The sequence below is a fragment of the Rhinolophus hipposideros genome, assembly GCF_964194185.1.
Source record: "Rhinolophus hipposideros genome assembly, chromosome: 20".
Classification (NCBI taxonomy): Eukaryota; Metazoa; Chordata; class Mammalia; order Chiroptera; family Rhinolophidae; genus Rhinolophus; species Rhinolophus hipposideros.
Genome location: NC_138066.1, coordinates 3,379,235 through 3,404,075, shown reverse-complemented (window position 1 = coordinate 3,404,075; position 24,841 = coordinate 3,379,235). Strand labels below are relative to the sequence as shown.

At 48.9% G+C, this 24,841-nt stretch overlaps 1 protein-coding gene across 2 annotated transcripts in view; it reads left to right on the top strand.

The window, feature by feature from the left end:
• LRRC75A (leucine rich repeat containing 75A) overlaps positions 1-24,841 on the top strand; it is a 44,942-nt gene that overhangs the window by 10,298 nt on the left and 9,803 nt on the right. The window contains exon 2 of one of the 2 annotated variants that reach the window (XM_081027237.1): positions 20,242-20,370. The exons of the other annotated variant lie outside the window; for it this stretch is intronic. Coding sequence (XP_080883363.1) covers positions 20,242-20,370 — 129 coding nt within the window. The remainder of the gene's footprint in view (positions 1-20,241; positions 20,371-24,841) is intronic. 2 annotated transcript variants of the gene reach the window in all.

The window sequence follows — 24,841 nt, the reverse complement described above, 5'->3', positions numbered from 1 at the left end:
CCTGTACCAGGTGCTAGGCCAGCTGCCCGGCCCTTTAATGGGCTACCCGACCATCTTACTCATTGTGGTCTCACAGGCTCACTTCTGGCAGTGGTTCTGGGTCCCAGCCATCAGAGGACAGGCAGGGCTGGGGCTTTAATGTCCTTAGATGTCCAAGGGGCCTGGACTTGCCCCTCTGCCTCCCTGATGGAATTGGATGAAGGGAAAGGGGCTCCTATGGCTCCTTTTGGTGAGAAAGCCTGCTGCAGTCAGAGCTGAGGTTTTCTGCAGAGGTACATGTGGCCCCAGGAGAAATCAGGCCTTAGGGTCCGATTTCTAGGGACCCGATTTCATAGGGTCACGCAGGATTGGCACCAGGGCCCTGCCTTCCAAGTCCCTAACCCACCCAGTGATGCCTGGAGAAGCATTGGAAGTGAGGCCTTGGTCTGTCCCGGTGAATAACTCATTGTTTTCTGAACTTCCTCGTGTTGGGGCAGGTAGCTGGGATCCATTCTCAGGGCAGGGTGAAGAACGGGCTCTGGGACTGCATGTGGCAGGGCCCTGGCTGCTTCTTCACTGTTGCATGAACTGCCATGAGTGGCAGTGGAAGGGGCAGACCTTGGGAGAGGAGAGGAGTGGGCAGCATTGTTCCCAAGTGTTCTCTAAGTGATGCCTTTTCACAGTTTATTTTTTAAAGCAGGATGTTGAGAGTGGTAGCTCAGACTATGATAAACTAATGTTGAAGGAAGCAGAAAGCAGCACCATGATCACTGAAGAGAAGGTGTGCCCAGTGATGGGCATGTTTCATGAGCTCACTGCCCCCACGTTAGAGCTTGGCCCTACCTCTGCTCCTGGCAGCATAGGGAAACCAAGGACTCTTGAGGTGTGGAGGCCAGGTGACCCAAGGATGCCCCATCACCTCGGTGAGATGTAGGGCAGCTCCTAGCCCATACAGTGCCTTTGTGAGAAGTAGAAGATGCCTCTCTGGTTGGCAGAGCCAAAGTCAAGACTTGGGGAGTTCAGCCCCACCCAGATGATTTTGTGCAGTGCACATCCTATACAGCTGTACTTGGTGGTCTTGGTGAAAGTGCGCAGAAGTTCAGAGTCTATCAGCTGAGGCCAGTCAGGAGCCTCACCCCTTCACCCAGTCAGCCCGTCAGGCACTGCCTTCCCAGATCACCCAAGGCAGGGAATGGTGAAATAACAGCTAGACTTCTGTTTCTGAGCCAGATGCTTGCTCTCTTCCTCCTGAATCGAGGAGCTGAAACAATTGGGCATCTTCTTCTAGAAGGTTCCTGCCTCTCAGAAGATGTCAGACAGAACTGAAGATGTCCTGTGTGGGTTTGGAGTCATGCCCAGTCGGGAGTGCTAGGGGACAAGTGGGACATCATGGTTTCCTTCCTTTCTGGGATCCCATGGGCTCTAGTCCCCGATGTCCCAGCGATCCAGGAATTCCCCTCCAGCTTCCCAGACTGTTTATTGTACATTCCTGCCTCTACCAGTTCTGGAGGAAATAGGACTGGATGCTTCCCGCCCGTTGTAAATAACCTCCACATTTCCAGATGAAATAATTTCATTCAATCTAGTTTCTCCTAGGATGTACTAGTTTTCTGAACTTTTTATGATTCTCAACTACAGACATAGGTTTTCCACTTTCTCCTATAGTTGTGGAGTGTTGGGGTAAAAACACTTTTAGGTGGGATCCTTGCTGATGGGATATCCAGACAGCTACTGGCCAGAGACCATCAGGAGTGTGGAGAGGGGCAGTTCTTGGATATGGACACTCAAACATAAAAGGTGCCACGTTACCTGGTCCAAGAATTCCCATCTCTCCAGAAATTGCCTGCTGGTTGAGAATCAGCTCAGTCAAGCAGGGCGAAAATAATAGAAATGTTTTTGGTATGATTCATCTCAGAGAGAGGCTGGTCCATGAGCAAGGACCCAGAAGAGGGTGCCCTGAGGGGAATAGGGGACATGGGGGAGGCCAGGGAGGCAAGCCTGGAAAGAAGAAGGGGGTATTGGGATGGAATTAGAAAACTGGCAAGACTGGTTGGGAACCCAAAGGAGTAAGGATAGCTGGTTGGGAATAGGAGAGCAGGTGTGGAGCAAACTGTTCCTGGCAGGTTCCACCTGGGCATGCTCTTCGGGGAAGAGGTCCACTGAGGGAGATCCTGTGGGCAGGATGCTGAATCCAGGGATGCTGAAGTGGAAAGAGAGGCCTGGCACCCTGGCAGAAAGCTCCGGGTCTTCACAGGCCTATGGCTTTGCTCGGTTCACCTCTCCCACCTTCGCCTCCCACCTCCACCTTTCACCCTCTCCCCTCCCAGGTCCCTGGACTCCGGACAAATTCAGTGACCTCCCTGGAAACAGGCCAAGGCCCCTCCCTTCACCCCTTCCTTTGCAGCCTTTAAGTCTCACTGGCTCCTTCTTGCTGGTACTGGTGGTGACCCCTGTTCTTCTGTCTCCCAGAGAATGAGGCCCTGAAAGAACAGGCCTTAAGATGGGGCAGGTACCGTCTGGCTGGGGGTTCCTGCTGTGGCTCCTTTCCCGGGTCAGCTCCTGTCCTCCCTACTGCCCAGAGAATGACATGCAACTCCTTAGTGACAGCTGTCATGCTGGCTGATTCTGACTGGAAAGGTCTTCGGGAAATTTTCTAAGCATGGAGGTGCAGGCAAGGCCTCGTCATGGCCAGGGCTCCTGGGGGATCTCCTACTCCCTCTGTACCACTTCCTGCCTGGAGTTGGGAGTGAGCTAGATTCCTTCTCCAGTGTGACTCGTCTCTGCTCACCCAGATTCTCGGAGGCTTTGCCTGGGTCTTGCCTCTGACCTGAGATTTAAAGTGATAAAGACCCTTCATTTGTTGTGATGGTTAATTTTATGTGTCAGCTTGGCTAGGCTGTGGTACCCAGTTTGTGTTCAAACGTGTATCTTGCTGTCGCTGCAAAGGTACGGTTTAGATGAGATTCACGTTTAAATCATTGGACATTGAGTAAAGCAAATGACCCTCCATAATGTGGGTGGCCTCATCCAATCAGCTGAAGGCCTTGAGGGAAAGTACTGGAAGGAGTTCTGCCTCCAGAATGCCTTCAGATTCGAGGCTGCGACATGAGCTCTTCCCTGGGTCGCCCCCCCCCCGCCCACCTGCCCTACAGACTTCAGACTTGCCAGATCCCACAGTCACAGGAGCCAATTCCTTAAACCAGTCTCTCTCTGACACATAAATATACCCTATCAGTTCTGTTTCTCTGGAGAACCCTAACTAATACACTTGTCCCCAAGGCCTGGCAGCTGGGAGAGATGGAGTTTGAAGCTTCTGGGGACCCTGGGGCTCTCTTGTCCCTGACACTTGCTCACTGTATAAGCTAGCCCTCAAGTCCTCAGCTTCTCACTCCAAGAAATGGGCTGTGCCTGCGAAGTCTGTCCTACTTGGAAAGCAGGTTACTAGGGAGCAGGAGGAGCCTCTGAATAATTCTTCCACCTCATTGTCATTAGCTACACTTCCTTTGACAATGAACCAAACCTTTCATCTTAGAATGGACAAAGTTTACCACAGAGAGAGACACATGGGCTTAAGTGCATTCACTAGAAGGTGTAAACAATTGATTCTGATTATTTCCCAAGCAGAGCAATCAGGAGGGTGCTAGGATGGATGGGAAGTGCTGAGAATTCGTGGAACGCAGGGGCCAGTGGGCCTCAGGGACTCTCTGCAGAATCCCATCCTAACAGATGCTCTGTCAGGGGGAGGGCTTGGAAAATAAGTTGGGGAAATACTGTTAATGCCACCACCCTTTCAGAGAGTCGTAAAGCACAGTAGCCAAAAATGTCTGAGAGGAGAAAGGAAATGGACATTTGTTGAATTTCTCATGTTCCAAACCTGTGGTCCAAGGCCCTCTCCTGTTGTCTCTGGCTTTCTGCTCATTCTCCAGGAAGAATGAGCTGGTGAAATACTCACTTGTTGGGGGGTTGCCGAAGGGTACAAGCGATGGCTCGCCCTGGACCACACAGTGACCTAGAGTCTAACCCAGCACTGGGCCCTGGGGGGTCTCCTGTCCCTCCACCCAGCAGAGTCTAGGTAGAGCTGTGCTCACAGGGGAGCACACCAAACCCTCTTCAGGCTGCTGTGCCTCCCAGCAGACTTGATATATTTTTTTAAAGAGGAAGCATCCTTTTGGTTTTTATTTGTTGCTGCTGTTTCTTGGATTTTAATTAAATTACACTTGACTACAGCCAGGCATCTGTTTCCAGAGGCCTGTTCCATGAAGAGGGTATCCTTTTTAAAGTCTTCAAAGTTAAAACACAAACAACACGCAGCCATGAAGCCCCTCCCCAAGTAAAGCTGCCACAGCCTGGTGGGGAGGGCAGACCTGGCAGAAGCACTTGTCAAAATTAAGGAGGGCGAGGGGGCGGCTGGATGGCTCAGTCGGTTGGAGTGTGAGCTCTGGACAACAGGGTTGCCGGTTCAATTCCCACATGGCCCAGCGGGCTGTGCCCTCCACGGCTGGATTGGGGGCCACAAGCTGCCCCTGGGCTGCCAGAGGGGTGGCCAGATGGCTCTGTTGATTGGGTCGCAGGCTTTCAACATCAAGGTTGTCGGTTTGATTCCCGGGTGGGATAGTGGGCTGCGCCCCCTGCAACTAAGATTGAGGGCAGCGACTGGACTTGGAGCTGGGCTACACCCTCCACAACTAGATTGAGGGACAATGACTGATGGGCCCTGGAGAAACGCACTGTTCCCCAATGTTCCCCAATAAACATTTTTAAAAAATGGAGGGCCAGCCTGTCAGGATACCTGGCTTAAAAATCCTGTAGGGACCTGGTGACCTTGAGTCACCATGGCTTGTCGTGAGAGTCACAAGCCATCCTCGGGTGGACAACAGCCCAGACATGGGACCAAAGAATCCCCACTCCCTGCCCTTCGCCCCACAGCCATCTGGACAAGTCAGGCAAGAACCAGTGACCTCCATCAGCAGTTTCTTGACTCTGACCTCCTCAGAGCGGCCCTCCCCAGTAGTGTCTGGCTGGTGTGGGTCAGCCACGCACAATGGGCATCCCCTGGGGTGACACTAGCTCCATGGGCCTGTGGGGCTAGTGTGCACTGAGCCAGCTCCCCCTGGAGAGGCAGCATCCAAGGCTGAAACCACTGATTTTTACAAATTTAACGTATCCTGTTTTCTTAAGTTTATAGTCATCCTAAAATTCCAAGTTCCTAAACAGTTCCTAAAATGTAACAAATTAAGCATATAAATAGGGTGAATATTAAGTTCTCTTAAACATTTCAAAACTGTCACGGACTCAGCCAAATCCTCTTTTCACATTCTGCTTAAAATCATAAGCCTAAAGTCAATTACTCAATTACCTGGTTTAAATTGGAATTGCAAAACTAATCTGTGGGTACTCTGATATATATACCTAATTCTCTTAAATGTTACCAAGTGTGAAATACCAGATTGATACATTCCTAAATTTATCTGAGCTTGATTTACTTTAGTATCTCCCAGTTTACTTCAACCCTTTCTGGGTTAAGGACACTTTGTCACCAAGCAAGTGGGTTTTACCCTTCAGAGCCAATGAGCCCAGGGATATGCTTTCTTGGGCCTTAGCAGCCCAAGTGCTACCTCCAGTGGGTGGTCTCAGCCCACATCCTCTGGTACAAGTTGTTTCTTTTTCTGCGATCCTCACCCCCCCCACGCCTCAACTCCTCCTGCTCCTCCCCCATCCAGACAGCTTCATCACTAGACTAGATTCTATCACCTGATTCTTTCAGAGTTCTTCCCTATTCTTCTAGTCTTCAGGGCCCCACTTGCAGCTGTTTAGTGGCACGCTCTCAGATGGCGTACACCCTCATACCGTCGGCTCTGGGATCTTGCGTCCAAGGCCATGCAGATGACTAGAATCACAATGAGCCAGAAGGAAGACTCCTTAGTGGGTACCTTCCCTGGTGGTATAGCAGTGCTGAGTGCTGAGTATCTCTCCACTGCCTACATACTTCCAGTGACTGAGCTCACCACTTGTTTCTTTTTTTTAACTGTGATAAAGTACACAGAACATAAAATTTACCATTTGGACCACTTTTAGGTGTGTGGTTCAGTGGCTAAGTACATTCACATTATTGTGCAACCATCATCACCACCCAGCTCCAGAACTCGTTTCATTTTCCCAAACAGAAACTCTGTACCCGTTTAACACTGACTCCCCATGGCCCTCCCTCCAGCCCCTGGCTACCACCACTCTACTCTCTGGCTCTATAAATTTGATTAGGTGCTTCATGTAAGTGGAATCATACAGTCTTAGTCCTTTGTGTCTGGCTTACTGCTTCCTAGAATGTCCTCAAGTTTCATCCTTGTTGCATGTGTCAGAATTCCCTTCACCACTTTTTTTTTTTTAAATGGTCTTTCTCATACTGAACTGGGAACCATCTTAGGGCATGTGGTCCGACAGGAAGCATTTCTGACTAGCCCAGTCCCACCTCTGGGAGCAGAGAGCAAAGGAGAATGTCAGGGATATCTGCTCACAGGACCAAGGCTGATGAGACAGGGCTGATGATAATAATGCTCCTTGGTTGTCCACAACTGTGCTCCTGGTGAGGTCAGCACCCCTGGAGGAGAGGAGGGGCTCCCAGCCCACTTGCGCTGACCTTTTCCCCTTGGGGAAAATACCCCCTTTATTTCAGTTCCGTGTATTAGTTTCCGAGGGCTGTCATAACAAATGACCACCAACTTGGTGGTTTAGAGCAACAGAAATTTAATCTCTCACAATTCTGGAAGTGGGAAGTCCGAAATCAGTGCCTGCAGGCCCTTCCCTCCAGAGGCTGTAAGGGAGGTTTCCTTCTTTGCCTCTTCAGCTCCTGGTGCTTATGGCTGCTGCATCCCTTCCAATCTCTGCCTCCATCTTTATATCGCCTTTATCTCTGTGTCTGTCTTCTTTGCATGTCTCTTATAAGGACACCTGTCATTGGATTTAGGGCCCATCTGGATAATCCAGGATGATCTCACCTTGAGATCCTTAACTTAATCACATCTGCAAAGACCTTTTTTCCGAATGAGGTAACATTCACAGGTTCTAGGGACTAGGACTTGGACATGTCTTTTGAGGGGCCAACATTTAGCATACTGCACCCCACATCTGCTTCTGGCATTCAGTGTGTACATCGACCCCAGGGGTCCCTCCCCATTCCCCACGGCACTTTCAAGACTCTGCCTGCCTTCCCAAGAAGGAATTGTCTTCATCAGCAAACAGCTGCCTAGAGTCTGCACCAGGCCCTTTTTCTCTGAGATCTCTGGCTTCTCTCCCTGGGGTTGCATTTACCTGACAGCACCTGGCAGTTTCCTTCCCTTCCCTGGAAATCACCCCCTACCCCCACCCCAGGCCAGCCAAAATGTCATGGTGGGGAGGGGACATGGAGTTGAGTCACCCAGCTGAGGCCAGTATTCCGCAGACTGTGTCATGTAGGGTGGCATGCGGGGTCTCAGCTCCCGCTGCCCACATAAGAACGCAGGACATGGTGAGGCCAAAAAGGAACAGCGACGGAGCTATAGGTAGGGGAGTCATACCACTATATTCTCGCTGGCGGCTGGGTTGGAGACACAGGAAGCAAGAGCCACACTATCCACAACCCGTACTCCGCCATGCTAGCTGCAATCTGCTCTTGCCAGCCACCATCTTCTTGCTAGCCCCATCTGCTGCTGGCGTAGCCATGGCAATTATATTAGTGGCCAATGGCTTACTGGTTACAGCTGACGGCCAACTAGCCACAGCTGATGGCCATCCAATCACAGTTGATGGCCATTTACTACCTGAGCCAGCACCCCTCCACGTGAGGCCAAGAGCCTGGAAACTGCTCTCTGGGGCTCTGTCCCCACACTGCATCCTTCTCTCAGGGAGAGCTGCCTGCATGTTCTAGAGCCACGAAGCGAAAGTCTGTTCTACTTCCTGCTTATCCTCTGGACTAATTAATTTCCTTCTGGTGGATTGTGTTTGATTACAACCTCGCAAACAACTTTGTGCATTCAGGCTCCAGTGGTTTCAATACTGAAGCTGTCTATCCACCGTTGCCAGTTAGTATTCAGAGCTTGCTGCCTCCGTCCTTTCTGTTGCAGAAACTGTGGAGTCATGCCTGGAGAGAGACAGATACAAGTTAATTTCCCTGGGGACGTTCCTTCTGGGAATGGGTTTAAAACCTTGAGTTTAAAAGAGTAGAGGGGAGTTGTGGTTTAAAATAGCATTTGCCTGGCAGCCTCGAGTGTGGCTTTCCTCAACTGTCCCCCGAAGCGCCTTAGAAGACACACCAAAAAAAAGATGAAAAATGTTGAACACAAAGGCAGGTGGACAGTCTGGGAAGAACCTCCTCTTGCTCTAAGACAGATGGAGCTGGTCCTGGCTTCTCAGGAATCTGAGACTTGACAAATGTAGGGAGAAAGCCCTTTCTCCCTCAATTAGAGGACTTTGCCAATCGGAAAGTCAGTTCCATGTGAGTGATGATTTTGTGGTAGGAAAAGTGCTGTTTCCACCTTCCCTTCACTGCCTGTCCCCCTCGCTTCTTTCTGCTTTCAGAGAAAGCACCTCTCAGAAGCTGCCACCCCCAGGCAGGCAGGAGAGAGGGTCATCTCAGAGGTGTGGCTGAGAGTCCAGCGTGGCTCGTGGGCTTGGCCAGGGACGGGAAAAGTCCTAGGATACAGACACTATATACTATTGTGGATTTCTCTGGACTTCCTCATGTGATTGGTTCCCTTGGCAACCAGCCTCCCCCACCCCTCCCCACCTTAGGCGACTTAGTGGCTTTCCAAAAGTCGCTCCTTTAACATAACAAAAGTCACCTTTGTCGCTCTCAACACTTAGGAAGATCCAGGGGTTTTAGGAGTTCTGTGCCACAAACGACGTTGGGGGGATGGGATGGGAGGAGACCAAAAATATATTTCTTATTATAAATCACAGTGTCACACCAGACAGATCATAGACGTGGGTCTCACTGGACTGCACCTCCTTCAAGGTGAGCAAGTGGGGGCAAAAAACCGTGGGCGAGGATAAATACTATGGAAGCTGAACCCTGACCTCTGAAAATGATCCATGCAGAATACGGAAGAAACGAACTTTGTGGGCAAAGAACAAAATGCCACTAGAGGCCAAACCGAGATGGAAAAAACAACAACAGGGTGAAATTAAAAGGGAGATTAATGAGCAAAATAAGGATTGCAAATATGATGAGACAGTGACTGACGTGCAGGACTTATTGGAGGCAGCGAAAGTAGAGTTGCTGCTGCAGAACAGGGTATCAATGACGGGAAAGGCAGACTGGAGACTGTCTATAAGAGTGTATGATGGAGAGACCATGAAAAACGATCAATTCAGACAGAAGACATTGAGAGGGGTGGCTGGTTGGCTCAGTTGGTTAGAGTGTGGTGCTAATAACACCAAGTTTTCTGGTTCTGTGAGCTGTGCCCTCCTTAAAAAAAAAAAAAAAAGGATGACACTGAGTCAATAGTGGTTTTCCTGATAAGAGACAGACTGTAAAAAGATCTGTGTTTGTAGAGGGAGAGACCCCCAACACTGAAGGTAAATTCAGAGAAAACATCTGCAACTGGACACATGGCAACATTTTTAGTAACCAAGTATGACAGGCAGAAAAAAGAATGTCCAGATGCGTATGCCCCCTTCTGCTCCCTCCTATCTGGGGAAGGTGTCTTTGTATTTGCCTGACTGGGTGTTGGGACCCTTTTTAAAAATTGTTGCCTAATATACCTAACATAAACTTTACCATCTTAAGAAGCATTTTTACAGTTTAAGTATTGTAAAGTACATTCACATTGTTGTACAACCAATTTCCAGAACACTTTTCATCTTGTAAAACTGACATTCTATATCCATTAAACAACTCCCCAGCCTTTCTCCCTACCAGCCCCTGGCAACTACATTCTATCTTCTGTCTATACATTTTCTAGGTACCTCATGTAAATGGAATCATCCTTTTGTGACCGACTTATTTCACTTAGCATGTCCTCAGCATTCTTCATGGTATAGCGTATATCAGATTTCATTCCTTTTTATGGCTGAATAATATTCCATTTGTGCGTATAGTACCACATTTTGTTTATCCATATATCCCTAGACAACAACTTGGATTATTTCCACCATTTGGCCGTTGTGAATAATGCTGCTCTGAATATGGGTGTAGAAATAGCTCTTCAACTCCCTGCCTTCAATTCTTTGGGGTATCTACCCAGAAGTGGAAGTGCTGGGTCATATAGTAATTCTGCTTAATTTTTTGAGGACTCGCCATACTGTTTTCCACAGTGACTGCACCATTTTACATTCCCACCAGCAGTGCACCATATTCGTGTGTGTGTTTGTGTGTGTGTGTGTGTGTGTGTGTATCTGTGTGTGTATGCGGGGGGTAGGGGGGAATCTAAGAACTGCATCAGCCAAAGAAGATAAATTGATTTGTATTAGGAGGGGAAGGGCTGGGTGCTAAGAGGGTTTGCAGGGTGGATATGAGAAGTTGAAGGACAGATAGGGTTGTCAGAGAGATACAGAGATTTTAGGAGATTTGGGGGTATCATGAAGGGATACCCTTTTGGTGACATTGAGAGATTGTTGTAAAGATGTCAACTGCTTTTCAGGTTACCTTCTATAATGAACTGATTCTCCTAGGAAGGGGCAGTGTGCTGGGACTGGCTAGGAAAGGCAGGTAGAGGTCGGTGGCAAAGACAATCCCCCTGGCTATCTGGGCAGAAAAAGCAGCCGAGGACACAAAAATCAGGCAGCCTCAGAGTGGTCTGCTGTGCTGAATACCCAAGGGCAGGCAAAAGACGAAGGACTATGGTATTTCAAAAGGGGTTTCTCTTTAGCCAGGTTATCTTCAGGTGCAACTCAGCATAAAGGATTTTTCAGATAGACTGGAGCTCAGAGAAGAAACATCCAGGTATGCATTCCGAAGGGAGGACTTGTTCTGGATGACGTTCACCCGCGGTGCAAGAACACAAAGTACAGGCATGTATCTAGTCACGGGAAGGACTGAGAAGAGGGAACTGGCATGCCAGCTCAGTCTCACTGGCTTGTAAATCTGTATCCAAACCTGAATGCAAAAAAACAAATTGTATTATTGGTAGGTTCGTCTTAACATTTAAAAAAAACAAAACAATAAGAGTTGTAACCAGGATCTAAAATCTCTAGTTTTACCAACAAAAGGCAAGAAGGGAGGAGGTGGCAGTCAGGCAAGTGTCAAAATAACCTGGTGACCCTTCCCCCCAGCTGCTTTCTTGATGATGCTGGGTTGTCCCCTTAGATGCTGCCCTAGGTCCTGGGCCCCTGTCGTGCCAGCTCACTAGTCCAGGGCAGTCCCTTGGATTGAATGCTTCTCCTTCTCCCAGACACCAGCTGTGGACATAGGGTGAGCTTCCCTTTCTCAGATCTCTCGACACCACCCCACAAAGCTGCCCCTGGGGAGCCTCACTGAGGGGTCACGGTGATAGGAGAGAGGAGAGAGAGCTGACTGTGTGTCGATTGGGAGTTTTTCCCGGACCCAGAGGGAAGGCCTTGGGAAGAGAAACCCTTCCCAGGGGCTCCCCTACCTTCAGGATAGCCTCTTTCTCCCAGAGTGCCCTTCTTCTAACCCTGCAGTTCTCAAACTTCTTTTAGTGTTAGGATCCCTCTTTCTACTCTTTTTTACAATTGAGGTATAAGGGACATCTAACATTGTGTAAGTGTAAGGTGTACCCTATGTTGATTTGACACGTTTATGTTGCAGTGTGGTTGCCATTATAGTCTTATCTAGCATCCCTGTTGTGCCACGTAATTGTTTCTTCTAGTGGCAGGAACAATTAAGAGCTAGCCTCTTAGCAAGTTTAAGGTTTCTAATACAGTTCTGTTGTCTATAATCACTGTACTGTGTATTAGGTCTCCAAGACTTCTTGCTACAAGTACGAAGTATGATCAAAAAATACAGTGACTGCTTAAATTATTAAAAAAAAAAAAGAAAGAAAACTTTATTGCAGTAAAAGACACATTACCGGGCCGGCCCGGTGGCTCAGGCGGTTAGCGCTCCATGCTCTTAACTCCCAAGGCTGCCGGTTCGATTCCCACATGGGCCAGTGGGCTCTCAACCACAAGGTTGCCAGTTCAATTCCCCGAGTCCCGCAAGGGATGGTGGGCAGCGCCCCCTGCAACTAAGATTGAACAAGGCACCTTGAGCTGAGCTGCTGCTGAGCTCCCGGATGGCTCAGTTGGTTGGAGCGTGTCCTCTCAACCACAAGGTTGCCAGTTCGACTCCTGCAAGGAATGGTGGGCTGCGCCCCCTGCAACTAGCAACGGCAACTGGACCTGGAGCTGAGCTGCGCCCTCCACAACTAAGACTGAAAGGACAACAACTTGAAGCTGAACGGCACCCTTAACAACTAAGATTGAAGGACAACTTGACTTGGAAGAAAGTCCTGGAAATACACACTGTTCCTCAATAAAGTCCTGTTCCCCTTCCCCAATAAAAAAAAATCTTAAAAAAAAAAAAAAGACACATTACCATTAATCCCCCTCGCTTTAACACACTTATCGCATTGTTCTTGCCACTTTCTGAAGCAGTTCTGGAAGTCCTCTTTCGTGAGTGTCTAGTTGCACTGTAATGGCTGCCTCAATGTCCTGAATCGATTCAAAATGTTTACCTTTCATGGTCTTTTTTACTTTGGAGAAGAGCCAGAAGTCTCATGGTGCCAAATCCAGTGAGTAAGGTGAATGAGGACACACCGTGATGTTTTTATTTGACAGAAATTACCATACCAGAAGCAATATGTGACACGGAGCCCTGTTGTGTTAAGAAAATACAGTGACTGCTGCTGCCAAGTGCCATCCAATGGAAAGATAGGGATCTTCAATATGGGAAGCAGCACGTCGATCCTTAGTAACAGTGTGTGACAAGCTTCAATTTGTTCAGTGCAGTCAGTCCGGTGTGAGCTCTGGCTGAGAGGTGTATTTTAAAGTGTGCCGTAAATGAAGGAACTAATCAGACACTGTCTCAGAGACATAGAGGAAAAACTGAGGGTTGCTAGAGGGGAGGAGGGGTGAGGATAAGGGGGAAGGTGAGGGGATTAGAAAGCACAATCGGTAACCACAAGATGGCAATGGGGATATGACAGTCTATTTGGGGAATGTAATCAATAATGTTGTAAAGACTTTGTAGGGTATCTGATGGACACGTGTCCCATTTGGAGACCACCTCAGGGAAGATGTAGATGCCTGATCACTGCACTGTACACCTGAAGCTGAAGCTGAACAATAATGAATGCCAACTATAATTTTATATATATACATATAACTATAACTATATATATAGTTATATATATATGTATAGTTGCAAGAAGGGGAGTACAGCATTAGGAATAGAGACAGTGGAAATGTAATGACTGTGTGTGATGTCAGAGGGGTAGTGGATGGGGGGAGGGGGGTTATCACTGTGTGAGGGATATAAATGATGTCTAACTATTACATTGTTTTGTACACCTGAAACAAACAAATAAATAAAATTTTAAAAAGAAGTGCAAATCGGTAGTTAAAAATAGTCATGGGGATGTAAAGTACAGCATAAGGAATATAGTCTAATATTGTAATAACTATGTATGGTACCAGATGGGTACTAGATTTAGCAGGGTGATCACTTCATATGTTATATAAATGTCTTATCACTATGTTGTACACCTGAAACTAATATAATATTGAATGTCAACTGTAATAGAAAAATAAAGAAATTTGTGTAAAAATAAAAAAAACAAAGTGTGCCGTAAATCCTCCTCCATCATGACAACGCTCCATGTCACACATCGCTTCTGGTATGGCAATTTCTGTCAAATGAAAACATTACGGTGTGTCCTCATCCACCTTATTCACCGGATCTGGCACCGTGGGACTTCTAGCTCTTCCCCAAAGTCAAAATGATTCAGAACCTCGAGGCAGCCATGACAGTCCACTTAAAGGCACTCACAAAAGAGGACTTCCAGGACCGCTTCAGAAAGCGGCAAGACTGATCGGATAAGTGTGTTCGGAGCGAGGGGGAGTATTTTGAGGGGGTGAAAGGCAATGTGTCTTTTACTGTAATAATTTTTTTTAAACATTCACTGTGTTGTTTGATCACACCTTATATATGCCCTTAAACAACACCTCTCCCCTTCCTCCAGCCTCTGGTAATCACCATTCCTCTCACGTTTTATTTTGCTTGTTTAGATTACACATGTATAAGAGATAGACAGTACTTGTCTTTCTCTGTCTAACTTATCTCCCTTAGCATAATGTCCTCAGTGTCCATCCATGTGGTTGCAAATGGCAGGATGTCCTTCTTTCTCGTGGCTGAATAGTGTTCTGTTGTATGTATGTACCACAACTTTTTCCATTCATCCATTGATAGACACAGGTTGTTTTCATGTGTTGGCCATTATGAATAATAATAATGCTGCAGTGGACATGGGAGTACAGATACTTACCTCTTTGATAGCCTGTTTTCATTTCCTTTGGATATATACCCAGAAGTGGGATTGCTGGGTTATATGGTAGTTATATTTTTAATTTTTTTTTTTTAAAGTTTTACCCACAGAAGAGTCAACCTGTTTATTCTTTTTCTTTTTTTTTTTTCCTTTTTTTTTTTTTTTTGGTTGTTGAGAGCCCACTGGCCCATGTGGGAATCGAACCGGCAGCCTTCGGAGTTAGGAGCATGGAGCTCTAACCACCTGCGCCACTGGGCCGGCCATATTTTTAATTTTTTGAGGAACCTTTATACTCTAAAATTATTGAGGACCTCAAAGAGGTTTTCTGTTTGTGGGTTATATCTAATGAATGCTATTTACTATATTAGAAATTAAAACAAATATTTTAAAGATTTATTTAGTCATTTATTTAAAATTAACAATGAACTCATGTCTGAAAGAAATTTTTATAAAAATAACTATATTTTCCAAAAGAAAAAAATTTAGTGAAAAGAGTGGCATTGTTTCATGGTTTTGCGAATCTGTTTAATATGTGGCTTAACAGAAGGGTTCTCATACCTACTGCTTCTGCATTCGGTCTCTTGTGATAGGTTATTTCAATTGAAGTCTACGAAGATATGTCACGTAGATATGCAGCGTCACGTTGATATGTCATTGGAAAGAGGCGGGCAGAGCCTCTGAAAGGGTCTCAAGGGTCCCTTTACACTTTGAGAAATGCTGTTCTAATCTTCCTATGTAAATCTCGACTTTTTGGAAAGCCATACGCCTCACCCTAGAATGTCTCTTTTCCTTGGAATGAGTCCCCAAATTTGGTTCTTCAAGCTCATGTAACATGGGGTCCGTGCTTCTGTGAGGTAACACGTGCTAGTCATTGGCCCCCTTGGTCCCAGGCCAGTGACATTGTCCAAGCCAAGTTGTGACTCAGGCACACTTGCTAATGTTCCCAGGTTTTCTGATCAGGAACGGTTCACATGCACAGTTCCTAGAGATGGTATCATTTAGACCTGTAATGAGGAAGCTAGGATTTTCCTTGCTGCCTGGTATTTTCAAGGCAGATCAGCCCCTCCAAGGCCAAAGTTGTTTGTAGGGCAGTGTGGAGGAGCCCTGTGATTCTCCCAACCCCCACCCCTGTGCATGCAGCAGGCACCATTCCAGCAGAGTGGAGTGGAGCGTTGGAGGCCCCCATTAGGCAGTGTCAGTGGGGCCTTTGGTGCAAAGTTGTGACACAGGCACCCCTGGTAAATTGGCTTAGGGGGATGGGTGCATGGAGAGGACGACAAGGAGGCCAGAAGTGACCCAATGTCCTCAGGACACGTGAAGTGTCCTAAGGCAGCACAAGCATTCCGTGGGCCTAGGTGGGGTTTAAGGAAATAAATAAAGCAATAAAATGAGCAGCAGCCTTTGTCCAGTCCCATCTCGTTTTCCCTGTTGCAGCTTCTTGTAATGAGGAGCCCTGGGACCTTCAGGAGTCCCGCCCCAGCTGGAATTCACAGGGAGGGCGGTGGCCATGACTCACAGTTACCCAGAGCACAGTGAGCAAGGCCATGTCTGCCTTCCTGGGGAGACCCTCCTCCCTACTCCCTTCCTGCCTTCCCACCCCTTGTCCCTTCCCAAGCAATGACTAAATGAACCCAGACAACAGCAGCCTAGAGACATGGAGCCACTGTTAGCACACTGGTCACCCAGAGTGCCAGCAGGACATGGAGGGAAGGGGCTCCAGGGTAGGACATTTTGCATCTTCCCAGAACTGCCCCAACCTCCTGGACGTTAGCAACTAGGGTTTTCGTGATCCTACCAGGATGGGATGGCCTCTACTGGCCTGAAAAGGAGGGGCAAATGGGGAGACGGTGCAGGGCTGCTAGGAACACAATAAATCCAAGCAGTCATCCAGTCCATGGTTTTCAAGCTTTAGCTACAGAACTACGTTTTTTGTTTTTTTTTTTAAATATCAAGGGGCAGCCAGTAGAGCTGCTCTGCTGAGAGCTGGGCCTGCCCGCAGCCTTGCTGACTCTTTTGGTGTTTTTCTTGTTGCCGTCAGTCCCAAAATCTTGGAACATAGTTTGGTAATTGCTAGTGTAATTCTCCTGACCATTTCACAGATGGGGAACAGATCCCAGGAGGAGAGAAGGTCTCTTGACTATAGACTTACGTGACTTGGGGGTTGGGTAGAGCCTATAATCCAGTGCATTCTCCCAGGAACATGCAGGGACGACTGTAAGAGGAGACTGCCATACATGTGTGTCTCGGGCAGGGATACACACCGAGGAGAGGGCTACACGGGTGAAGCAGAGGAGATTGGAGGCTGGCATTAAGTCCACAACCTAAGGCCCTCAGCTCTTACAACATGGCAGCCAACCTGCAAGACAGGCAGGAAAGGAAAAATACATCCATCTTCTGTCTTCTTCCTGTGACCACAAATCTAGCCTCTGCCCATGGGAATAACCACCCCTCACTTCCCACCCCAGACTCTGCCCTCCACCCCACCTTCCTGCCCCAGGGAAGGGCAGCCTCAGCTCTTTGACACATGGGCCTTCTCAGACCCTAGAACACAAGCCCTTGGACTTTCTTCCTTCCTGTGTTCTCAGCCTCCTCCTGCCCCAGGGAGGGTTAGGCCATGTTTTTGTACATTATTGGCTAATAGTTTGTATCCTGAGGTCATGAGTGTCCCCAGAGCTCCAAGTTGCCTAATGACCGTGAGGCCTAGAAAGATTGTGTGCAACAAGTTCTCTGTCCTACCCCAACTCCTGGGTTTTTCTAGAGAGGCAGGTCATGGCTTTTTGTGACATTCTCAAATGGGTCTGTGGTCCAAAAAGAGGTTAAGAAACACTGCATAAGGGGAGGAGGTGGGGGGAGCTGTTAGTGATTCTCTTCCCTGTGGGGGAACATGTGTTGTTACTTGGTTTTCTTTCCCTCACCTACCTGTGATGCTGGGTCACTATCCCCATTTTACAGATGAGGAAGCTGAGGCTCGGTGACAGTAGGTAGCTTACCCAGGATGTAGCCTGGCTGAGGGATTGAATAAGCCAGGGCAGAGACAGGTCCAAGGCAGTGGTGCACTTGGTTCTACAGAGGAGAGGCACTCAGCTCTTACACATGGCAGCCAGCACTTCAGAACCTCCCCTTGCATCCATGCCAAACCTTTGAGCCCCCAGATCTGGGTCCTCAGTAAATTATTTCAGCAGCCAGAGGACCTATGGGGGCTGGCCTCTGAGCTCCATTCCTGCCGAATAGAAAACAGAGCCCCCAAGACTGGCTGTTTGGTGTCCTCAGTTAAGCTTGAAACCCATTCCTTTCTTACAAGAGGAGGGAGCAAAGTGCCCCTAACCATTGCAGGCAGGAACTGGCTGGAGCATAGCTCAGCAAGGCTCCCAATAGAGGCAGAAGGCACGACACCCCTGCCCTTCCGGATCCATCCAGCAAAGACCCTGTCTTTCTTTGCCCTTAGAAATGTTTACCACCAAACCACAGGACAACATCTCTGCCCTCAAGCCTGCCTCCTGCCCAGCTCATCACAGGGGTAGATAAGTCAGAGCAATCCTTCAAAAATAGGGCCCAGGCTGGGGCACTGGCCCACTCCCCACAGTTCCTGAAAAGATTTTAACATCTTTATTACATGTGATTTTTTTCTTTCATTGTTATTGAGATATAATCGAGATACAGCACTGCAAAGTTTAAGGTAGACAGCATACTGACCTGACTTAATATGTGTTGTGAAACGATTAGTACCACAGTAAGTTCAGTTAACATCCATCACTTCATATAGTTAGAAAAAAAGAAAATAGAAAAATATTTTTTTTTGCTTGAGATGAGAACTTCTAGGGTGTTAAGGAACAAAATTCACCCACGTAAATTTGAAGATCTAATTGGCTTTATTAAGCAATTCATGAATTGGGCAGCATCTCATCTTGTAAATAGAAAGGTGCTTTGATGAGTTGTACAAAATGGAAGGCTTTTATAGGCAGAAAGGGAGGAACTATGAAGTTAAATGAGTGGATTATTTCAGGTAAGTTCTCCTTTCCTTCAGGGAAAGCAGGGGCTCTTATCAAACAGATCACCTCACTAGTGATGACCAGGAAATTCCAGGTCGAGGGGTTTAAAATTCCACTCCTAGGAGAGAGGCTGGAATTGCAATTAGGTTAGTTATCAAGTTTTTGTTTGGTGATGTGGCTTAGCAAAAGTGACTCCATTTTGGCTTGTTTTCTTAACAAGGATCTACTCTATTAGCAATTTTCAAATATGCCACACAGCAGTGTTAATTGTAGTCATCAGTTGGTACAATCCATTCCAGCAATTCTGACAGTTAAAGAAGTCAGCCTCTCTGGGCCTTAATTTCTTCATCTGTAAATTGGGAATAATGATGCCTACTTACCTTACAGGGATTTCTAAGAATCACATGAGGAAGGCATTTTAAAAAGTTCACGATATCCCACTGAAATGACAGCAAACCCCTGCTGGGATTCACCCATCACTCACACACTTCCTGTCCCCAGGTCACTGGACCCGGGCAGCCTGGGCTGGGAGCCTCATTCTCTGGGCTGTGCTAAAGCAGGTCCACATGTGGCTTGGGGACCTAGGGAGCTTAGGATGGGGGCAGAAAAAGTGGGTGGTGCCTGCTTTCCCTGCCCACCCTCAGTGGCCCCCTTGGAACTCAGGGTGACGTGGGGGCAGTCACTGGGGTGGGAATATCATTGCCTGGTTTGTGCAAGGTACCAAACTAGGAGCAGGAACCACAGCTCCCACCCTTCTCCCCAAGGACAACAGAAACCACGGGGAGGGGTTTGAGAAAAGACAGAAGGTATACTCTTGCTCTTTCACCTATAGAGGGCATAAAGTTTAGTCCAACACTCCAGGGTAGAAAAGCATGTTTCTTTACTTCTCTAAAGCAATTTATTTCAAGCTCCCGCTGGCTTGGCTGGTAGGAAATTCAAGCTTACTTGTGTTTGAGGTGCCTGCCCTTTTCCCGGAGTTGTGCAAGAAACTTGGGTTCTTAACACACTCCAGAACATTTGGAGCAGGGCCCTTGGGTTCTAATCCACACTGCTCACTGCTGTTGGCCAAGCCCCTAGAATCCCTTGCTGGTGGGCAGGGGTCTCTACAGGAGCTCACAGCCTGGACTCTTAGTGTGTGGGACCTCTTAATCCCTTGTCCCTCCTCAGGCTTGGGGCACCTCTGTCCCAGTGGTTTCTGCCTCTGTTCCTGCCCAACGCAGTGTCCCTTGCACCAGGCTTCCTCCCCTCCCAACAGGAGGACCCACATGATACCCTTTCTTTGGGAGCCCCAGTGGGGTTTTCTCCTGGTGACTGGCAGCTTCTGCCTCCAATCCCACAACTCAGAAACCCCCCAATACAAACAGACACTGAAGTTGGGTCAGAGGAGCAGTAAAAATGACTTCAGAAGCAAGAAGAAAACAAATACCAATGCATGATCCTGTCACAAAGCAGGGGAATTTACTGTTCATGCTATTTTGAAAGTTTGTCCCAGATGGAGAAACAGCCACGAGCGCCACACCTGGCCACCCTCATTGGCTTCCTTCTTGGGGAATTAGGTGATGGCTGGGGGGCTATCTTGGGAGAGGAGTATAAACTGGAGGCCAGCTCTGCAGGAGCTTGCCTGGCCCCCTGGGGGACGTTCTGTAGACGCTTCCTTGCAGGTTGGGAAGCGTCTTCGAAGGCGGCGTCTCCTCCCTTGCCAGGGCTCTGCCATGGGAGAGGCTGAGCCGCCTCCAAGGGGCTGCTCTGGGCATTTGGGTGGCACTGGAGTGTAGGGCGGGCTGCCTCTGACCTCTGGGCACCCTTTACTCTTGCAGGACCTAGGCATGGAATCAACCTCGCTGGACGATGTTCTGTACCGCTACGCCAGCTTCCGGAACCTGGTGGACCCCATCACACACGATCTCATCATCAGCCTGGCCCGCTACATCCACTGCCCCAAGCCGGTAGGGAGGCTGTGGTCCGAGCCAGCCAGGTCTGGGAGTGTGAGGCAGGCGCCTCTCTGAGCAGAGCAGCTCGGTGCCCAAGGAGGATGGGCCCACACACAGGCTCCACGAGGGCAGGCCTGTGGTGCCCCCCTGTCATGAGGCCCAGCTTCCGTGGCGGGGGCTGCACATTGGCAACACCAGCACAGGTTTTGTTTGGACCGTGGGGTGTTTTAAATCTGGATTCACTGCCAACATTTCAAAATCAGAATATTTCACACAATCCCTATATTCAGCTGCCCTTGAAAAATGGGGATCTCCAGCAACATGAAGCCCTCATCTTTATATGGCTGGAGCTGAGTAGCCACCCCTGTTCTGTGGGGTCAGAGCCACCATGTACAGTTATGTAGCTTGTGCCCTGCACAAAGACATGCAAACAGAGGTGGCAGAGGTTGGGGGAGACAGGAGACAGTTCAAATCCGGTTCTCTCTGCCCACCAAGCCATGGGCACTGGTGTAAGATTATGTCTGCCTAGAGGTGGGCTTTTTCTTCTTTGCATAAAGGTGCCATGTAAGTGGAGCATGGCCCTGCATGATGCTCTCAGGTTTGCCTGTCCCCAACACTCGCAGTTGTCTTCTCCCTGAGGCTGAGTGTCATTTTATACCCACCCACTTTACTCATGTCCCCCACCTGCCTGGCTTCCAGAGCTGAGCAGGAAAAGCTCCAGGGCTCTCTGGGCGCTGCTCAGCCCCTTCTGGAGGGGAGGGTCTGCCCCTCCTCCTCCTGGGTCCAGGGCCCAGATTGGGCCATGGAACCTTGCTGGGTGCCATGCTGGCTTACTCAGACATGCCCATTGGGACCCTCACAGGGAAGGGGAGGGCCAGGGGTAGGGGCAGCTGCATGCTTGAGCTTTTCTCTATGTTGTTTTGGTTCCTTCTCTTATATCCCTCATTTTCCAGCAGCTTCCAAAAGAAGCGCTTCCTCTGTGGCAGGGGCAGGAAGCCAGAGCAGGTCCAAGGAGTGCTGGGAGGACGCTTCCTCTTTCAGAGTAGGATCTGGGATAAGAGTGAGGAGGCGGTTCCCGAGCCCACCCCTCCCTCCGCCTGAATGTGGACTTGAACACGGTCACCCAGGGGGCTGGAACCTTGCTTGGGACTGACCTACCATCTGGGACTTTGTCTAGGTCTTCTCTCCAGCTTCTGGACTGTTTGGTGCCAAGACTCAGAGGTTGGGGGCTAGCTATGAGGGCTGGGAGCAGGTTGGGGGCAGGTGTGGGGGCAGGTGGGTGGGGGATGCAGCAGAAGGCAGGAATGTTGGGCTCAAATAGGCGAAGGTAAGAGCCAGTCAGGAGGACTGGTGACTGGGATCCTCAAGGCCAGGGAAGAGGAGCTGGTGCCCGGAGCCGCGGGAATAGGCTGGAGCTGGAACCCCCCTCTCTACTCATTCAGAGTATACCTGGCTCAGCATGGGGGAGCTGAGACCAGGCCTGTAGGAGACCCTGCAGGTGCCAGACCCCTGCCTTTTCTGGAGCATGGATTTAGTTACCCACAGGTGAGAAGGGTGACAGGCTATAGGCCACTCAAAGCAGCTCAATAGGAGAGATGTTACTTTTATGCCCAGTTTAGTGTTGAGGAAGGTGAAGTTCAGATAATGAAGTGATCTGAGAAAGGCCACACCCCAGGTGAGAACCCCAGGTCAGAATTGGGCCCCAGTGCTCCACAGGTCAGGGTGCTCAGATGCTGGGTCTCTAGGCTATCAGAGCTCACTTAGGGCGCACACGGATGCAGCCAGTCCAGGAGGAGCAGGGGCCTGTGGGAGTAACCAAGCAGCCTGCCTCCCTCCATACAGGAAGGGCTTGCAGGTGGTTAACTGCGCATGTCAGACCCCAGAAACAGGACAGGCCTAAGAAGGAGGGGTGGCCAAGGGTCCAGCACTGCGATCTGTCCCTTCCATCTGGGTGGGGAAAAGAGGAGCCATACCTGGGTTGTCTTACCTCAGGCTGCTACAATAAATTACCATTGACTGGGTAGCTTATGCACAGAAATTGATTTCTCACAGGAAGCTGGAAGTCCAAGATCAGGGTGTCAGCATGATCGGTTCCTGGTGACAGCCCTATTCCTGGTTTGCAGGCAGCTGCCTTCTTGCTCTGTCCTCACGGGGCAGAAAGAAAGGGAGCTAACTCTCTGGCCTCTTCTTATAATCCTCATAACCTCAGCGTATCCTAATTACCTCCCAAAGGCCCTCCATCCAAACACCATCACATTGAGATTGGGGTTCAACATATGAAATGAGGGGACACAAACATTCTGTTCACTGCATGCATGTAACTTTTCTCAGATCACTTAATTAGCTGAACCTCATTTTCTCCACTGAGGTGGGCCCAACAATACTCTCTCCTGTAGGGCTGTTTTGAGTGTTCAGTGACATGATTCTCGAAGCACTGGTGTGTACCTGGCACAGCTAAGCACTCCGTGCACAGAAGCTGAGGTGTGACTAATCAGTGAGCACTGACCACATGCCAAGCAGGGGCCTCAGACCTAGCAGGTCAGTTGTGGGACACGTGGTAAGTAAGACACAACCCTAGACCCCAGCCCTTCTGGGCTCAGAGTCTTGGAAATTACCAGGCTGGCCTCCCACCCAGATTTCCAGAGTCAGCCAGATTGGGTTAGCTCTGCTGTAGGCCCTGGTGTCTGGCCATTCTCGGCCATGTCCTGCTTTCCCAGGACTACTGGGTCAGCCTCTGGCTGGCCTCTGGGCCTCCTCTCTATGTTCTGGGAGCCAGACAGCTATTGCAAAGTTAAATTGGATCATATATATACCTGCTAAAAAAGCTTCCATGTAACATTGTGTTGTAATTTAAGTAAAACTCAAACTCCTTACCTGGCCCTGCCAAAACTTCCCATCTCATCTCACCTCTCTCTCCACCCTGCTGACTCTGCTCCAGCCACCTGGGCCTCGTCTCTGTTCCTGGGGCATCCAGATCCTTTCCTACCTTAGGGACTTCGCTATGTGCCTGACCACACCTGTCTCCTCTGCCTGAGGTTCCCTGTCCTCCAGACTCAGCCTGAACGTCACCTCTCAGTGGCCTTTTTGCTCAGCCTACGAGTTGGTCTCCCGGTCAGCATCTATCTCAGGCCCTGTTTATTTCTTCATTTCACTCACTGGTCTCCAAAATTATCTTGCTTATTTATTTGTTGGCTAACATATTGTCTGCTTCCCACACTGGAGTATAAACTGCAGCAGGATAAGATACAGCATCTGTCCTCTTCACAGTTACATCCTGCATCAGCCAGGGGCCTGCCAGGAAGCAGGAGACCCTTTCCATTGTGGTTTTTTTAAGAGAGTTTATTCAGGAGCTATTTCCAGGGTTGTGGGCAGGATCAAGGAAATGAACAGGTGACACTGAGACCCCAAACTCTAGCAGCAGTAGGGAGTTGTTACCACGGAAGGAGCAATGGGTGGAAGCTGTGTCGCTGGAGCCAGGATGAGAATGCCTTCCAGAACCGTGCTGTTTTTTATTGCTGTATAACAAGTCACCCCAAAACTTAAGGGCTTAAAACAACACACATTTATTGCTGTACAGCCTCTGTAGGTCAGGAATTCTAGAGCAACTTAGCTAGGTAGTTCTAGCTTAGGGTCTCTCAAGACATTGGCCAAGACTGCATGTATCCGAAGGCTTGACAGAGCTTGGCAGGCCCACTTCCAGGACGGCACATTCCATAGTCTTTGGCAGGAGGCTTCAGTTCCTTGCCGTGTGGGCTTCTCCATTGGACTGCTGAAGTGTCCTCACATCATAGCAGCTGACTCCTCCCAGAGTGGGTGATCCGAGAGAAAGCAAGGCAGAAGCCATAGTATCTTTTATGACCTAGTCTCAGAAATAACATACCATGACTGTTGCCATGTTCTACTGATGGCCCAAATCAGCCCTGAGATAGTACAGAAGGAGACTACGTGGGTGCACAAGTACCAGGAGGCCAGGATTGTGGGAAGCTGGCTGCCATACATGTTAAAGCAGGAAGGGCATGAAAAAAAATAAATCTTTTGACCTTTCTCTCTCCCTGCCTTCCGATCTCTCTCCTAATTGCTCCCATTAGTTTAACCTAAATGGGAGACAGGGGCAAAAGAGCTGGGTGTGTGATGCCGTCTGTGGAGCTCAGCCTTCAGAGCACAGAAAAGGGCAGAGAATAGACTGAGAAGAGAGAGTAAACAGAAAACATAGCACATGGTCTCCAGTGCACAGTAGGCCAGGCAGTCGGTATTTGATGAATGAATGAATTTATGAATGAATGAGGGAAGCCTTTGGGCATATAGCAGTGGAAGGCATTGCTTGTTTGGCTCCTGGGGTCAGCAAACAAATGTGCCTGGGGTAGTGAAGATGGCAGGTGGGTGTCACTGCCTGACAGTTGAGAGATGGGGCAGTGTCCCTACAGTGGGACCCTTCTTGGAGGGGATTGCAGGTCTGCCTTCAGCATCTTCCCGGACAGGTGAGTGA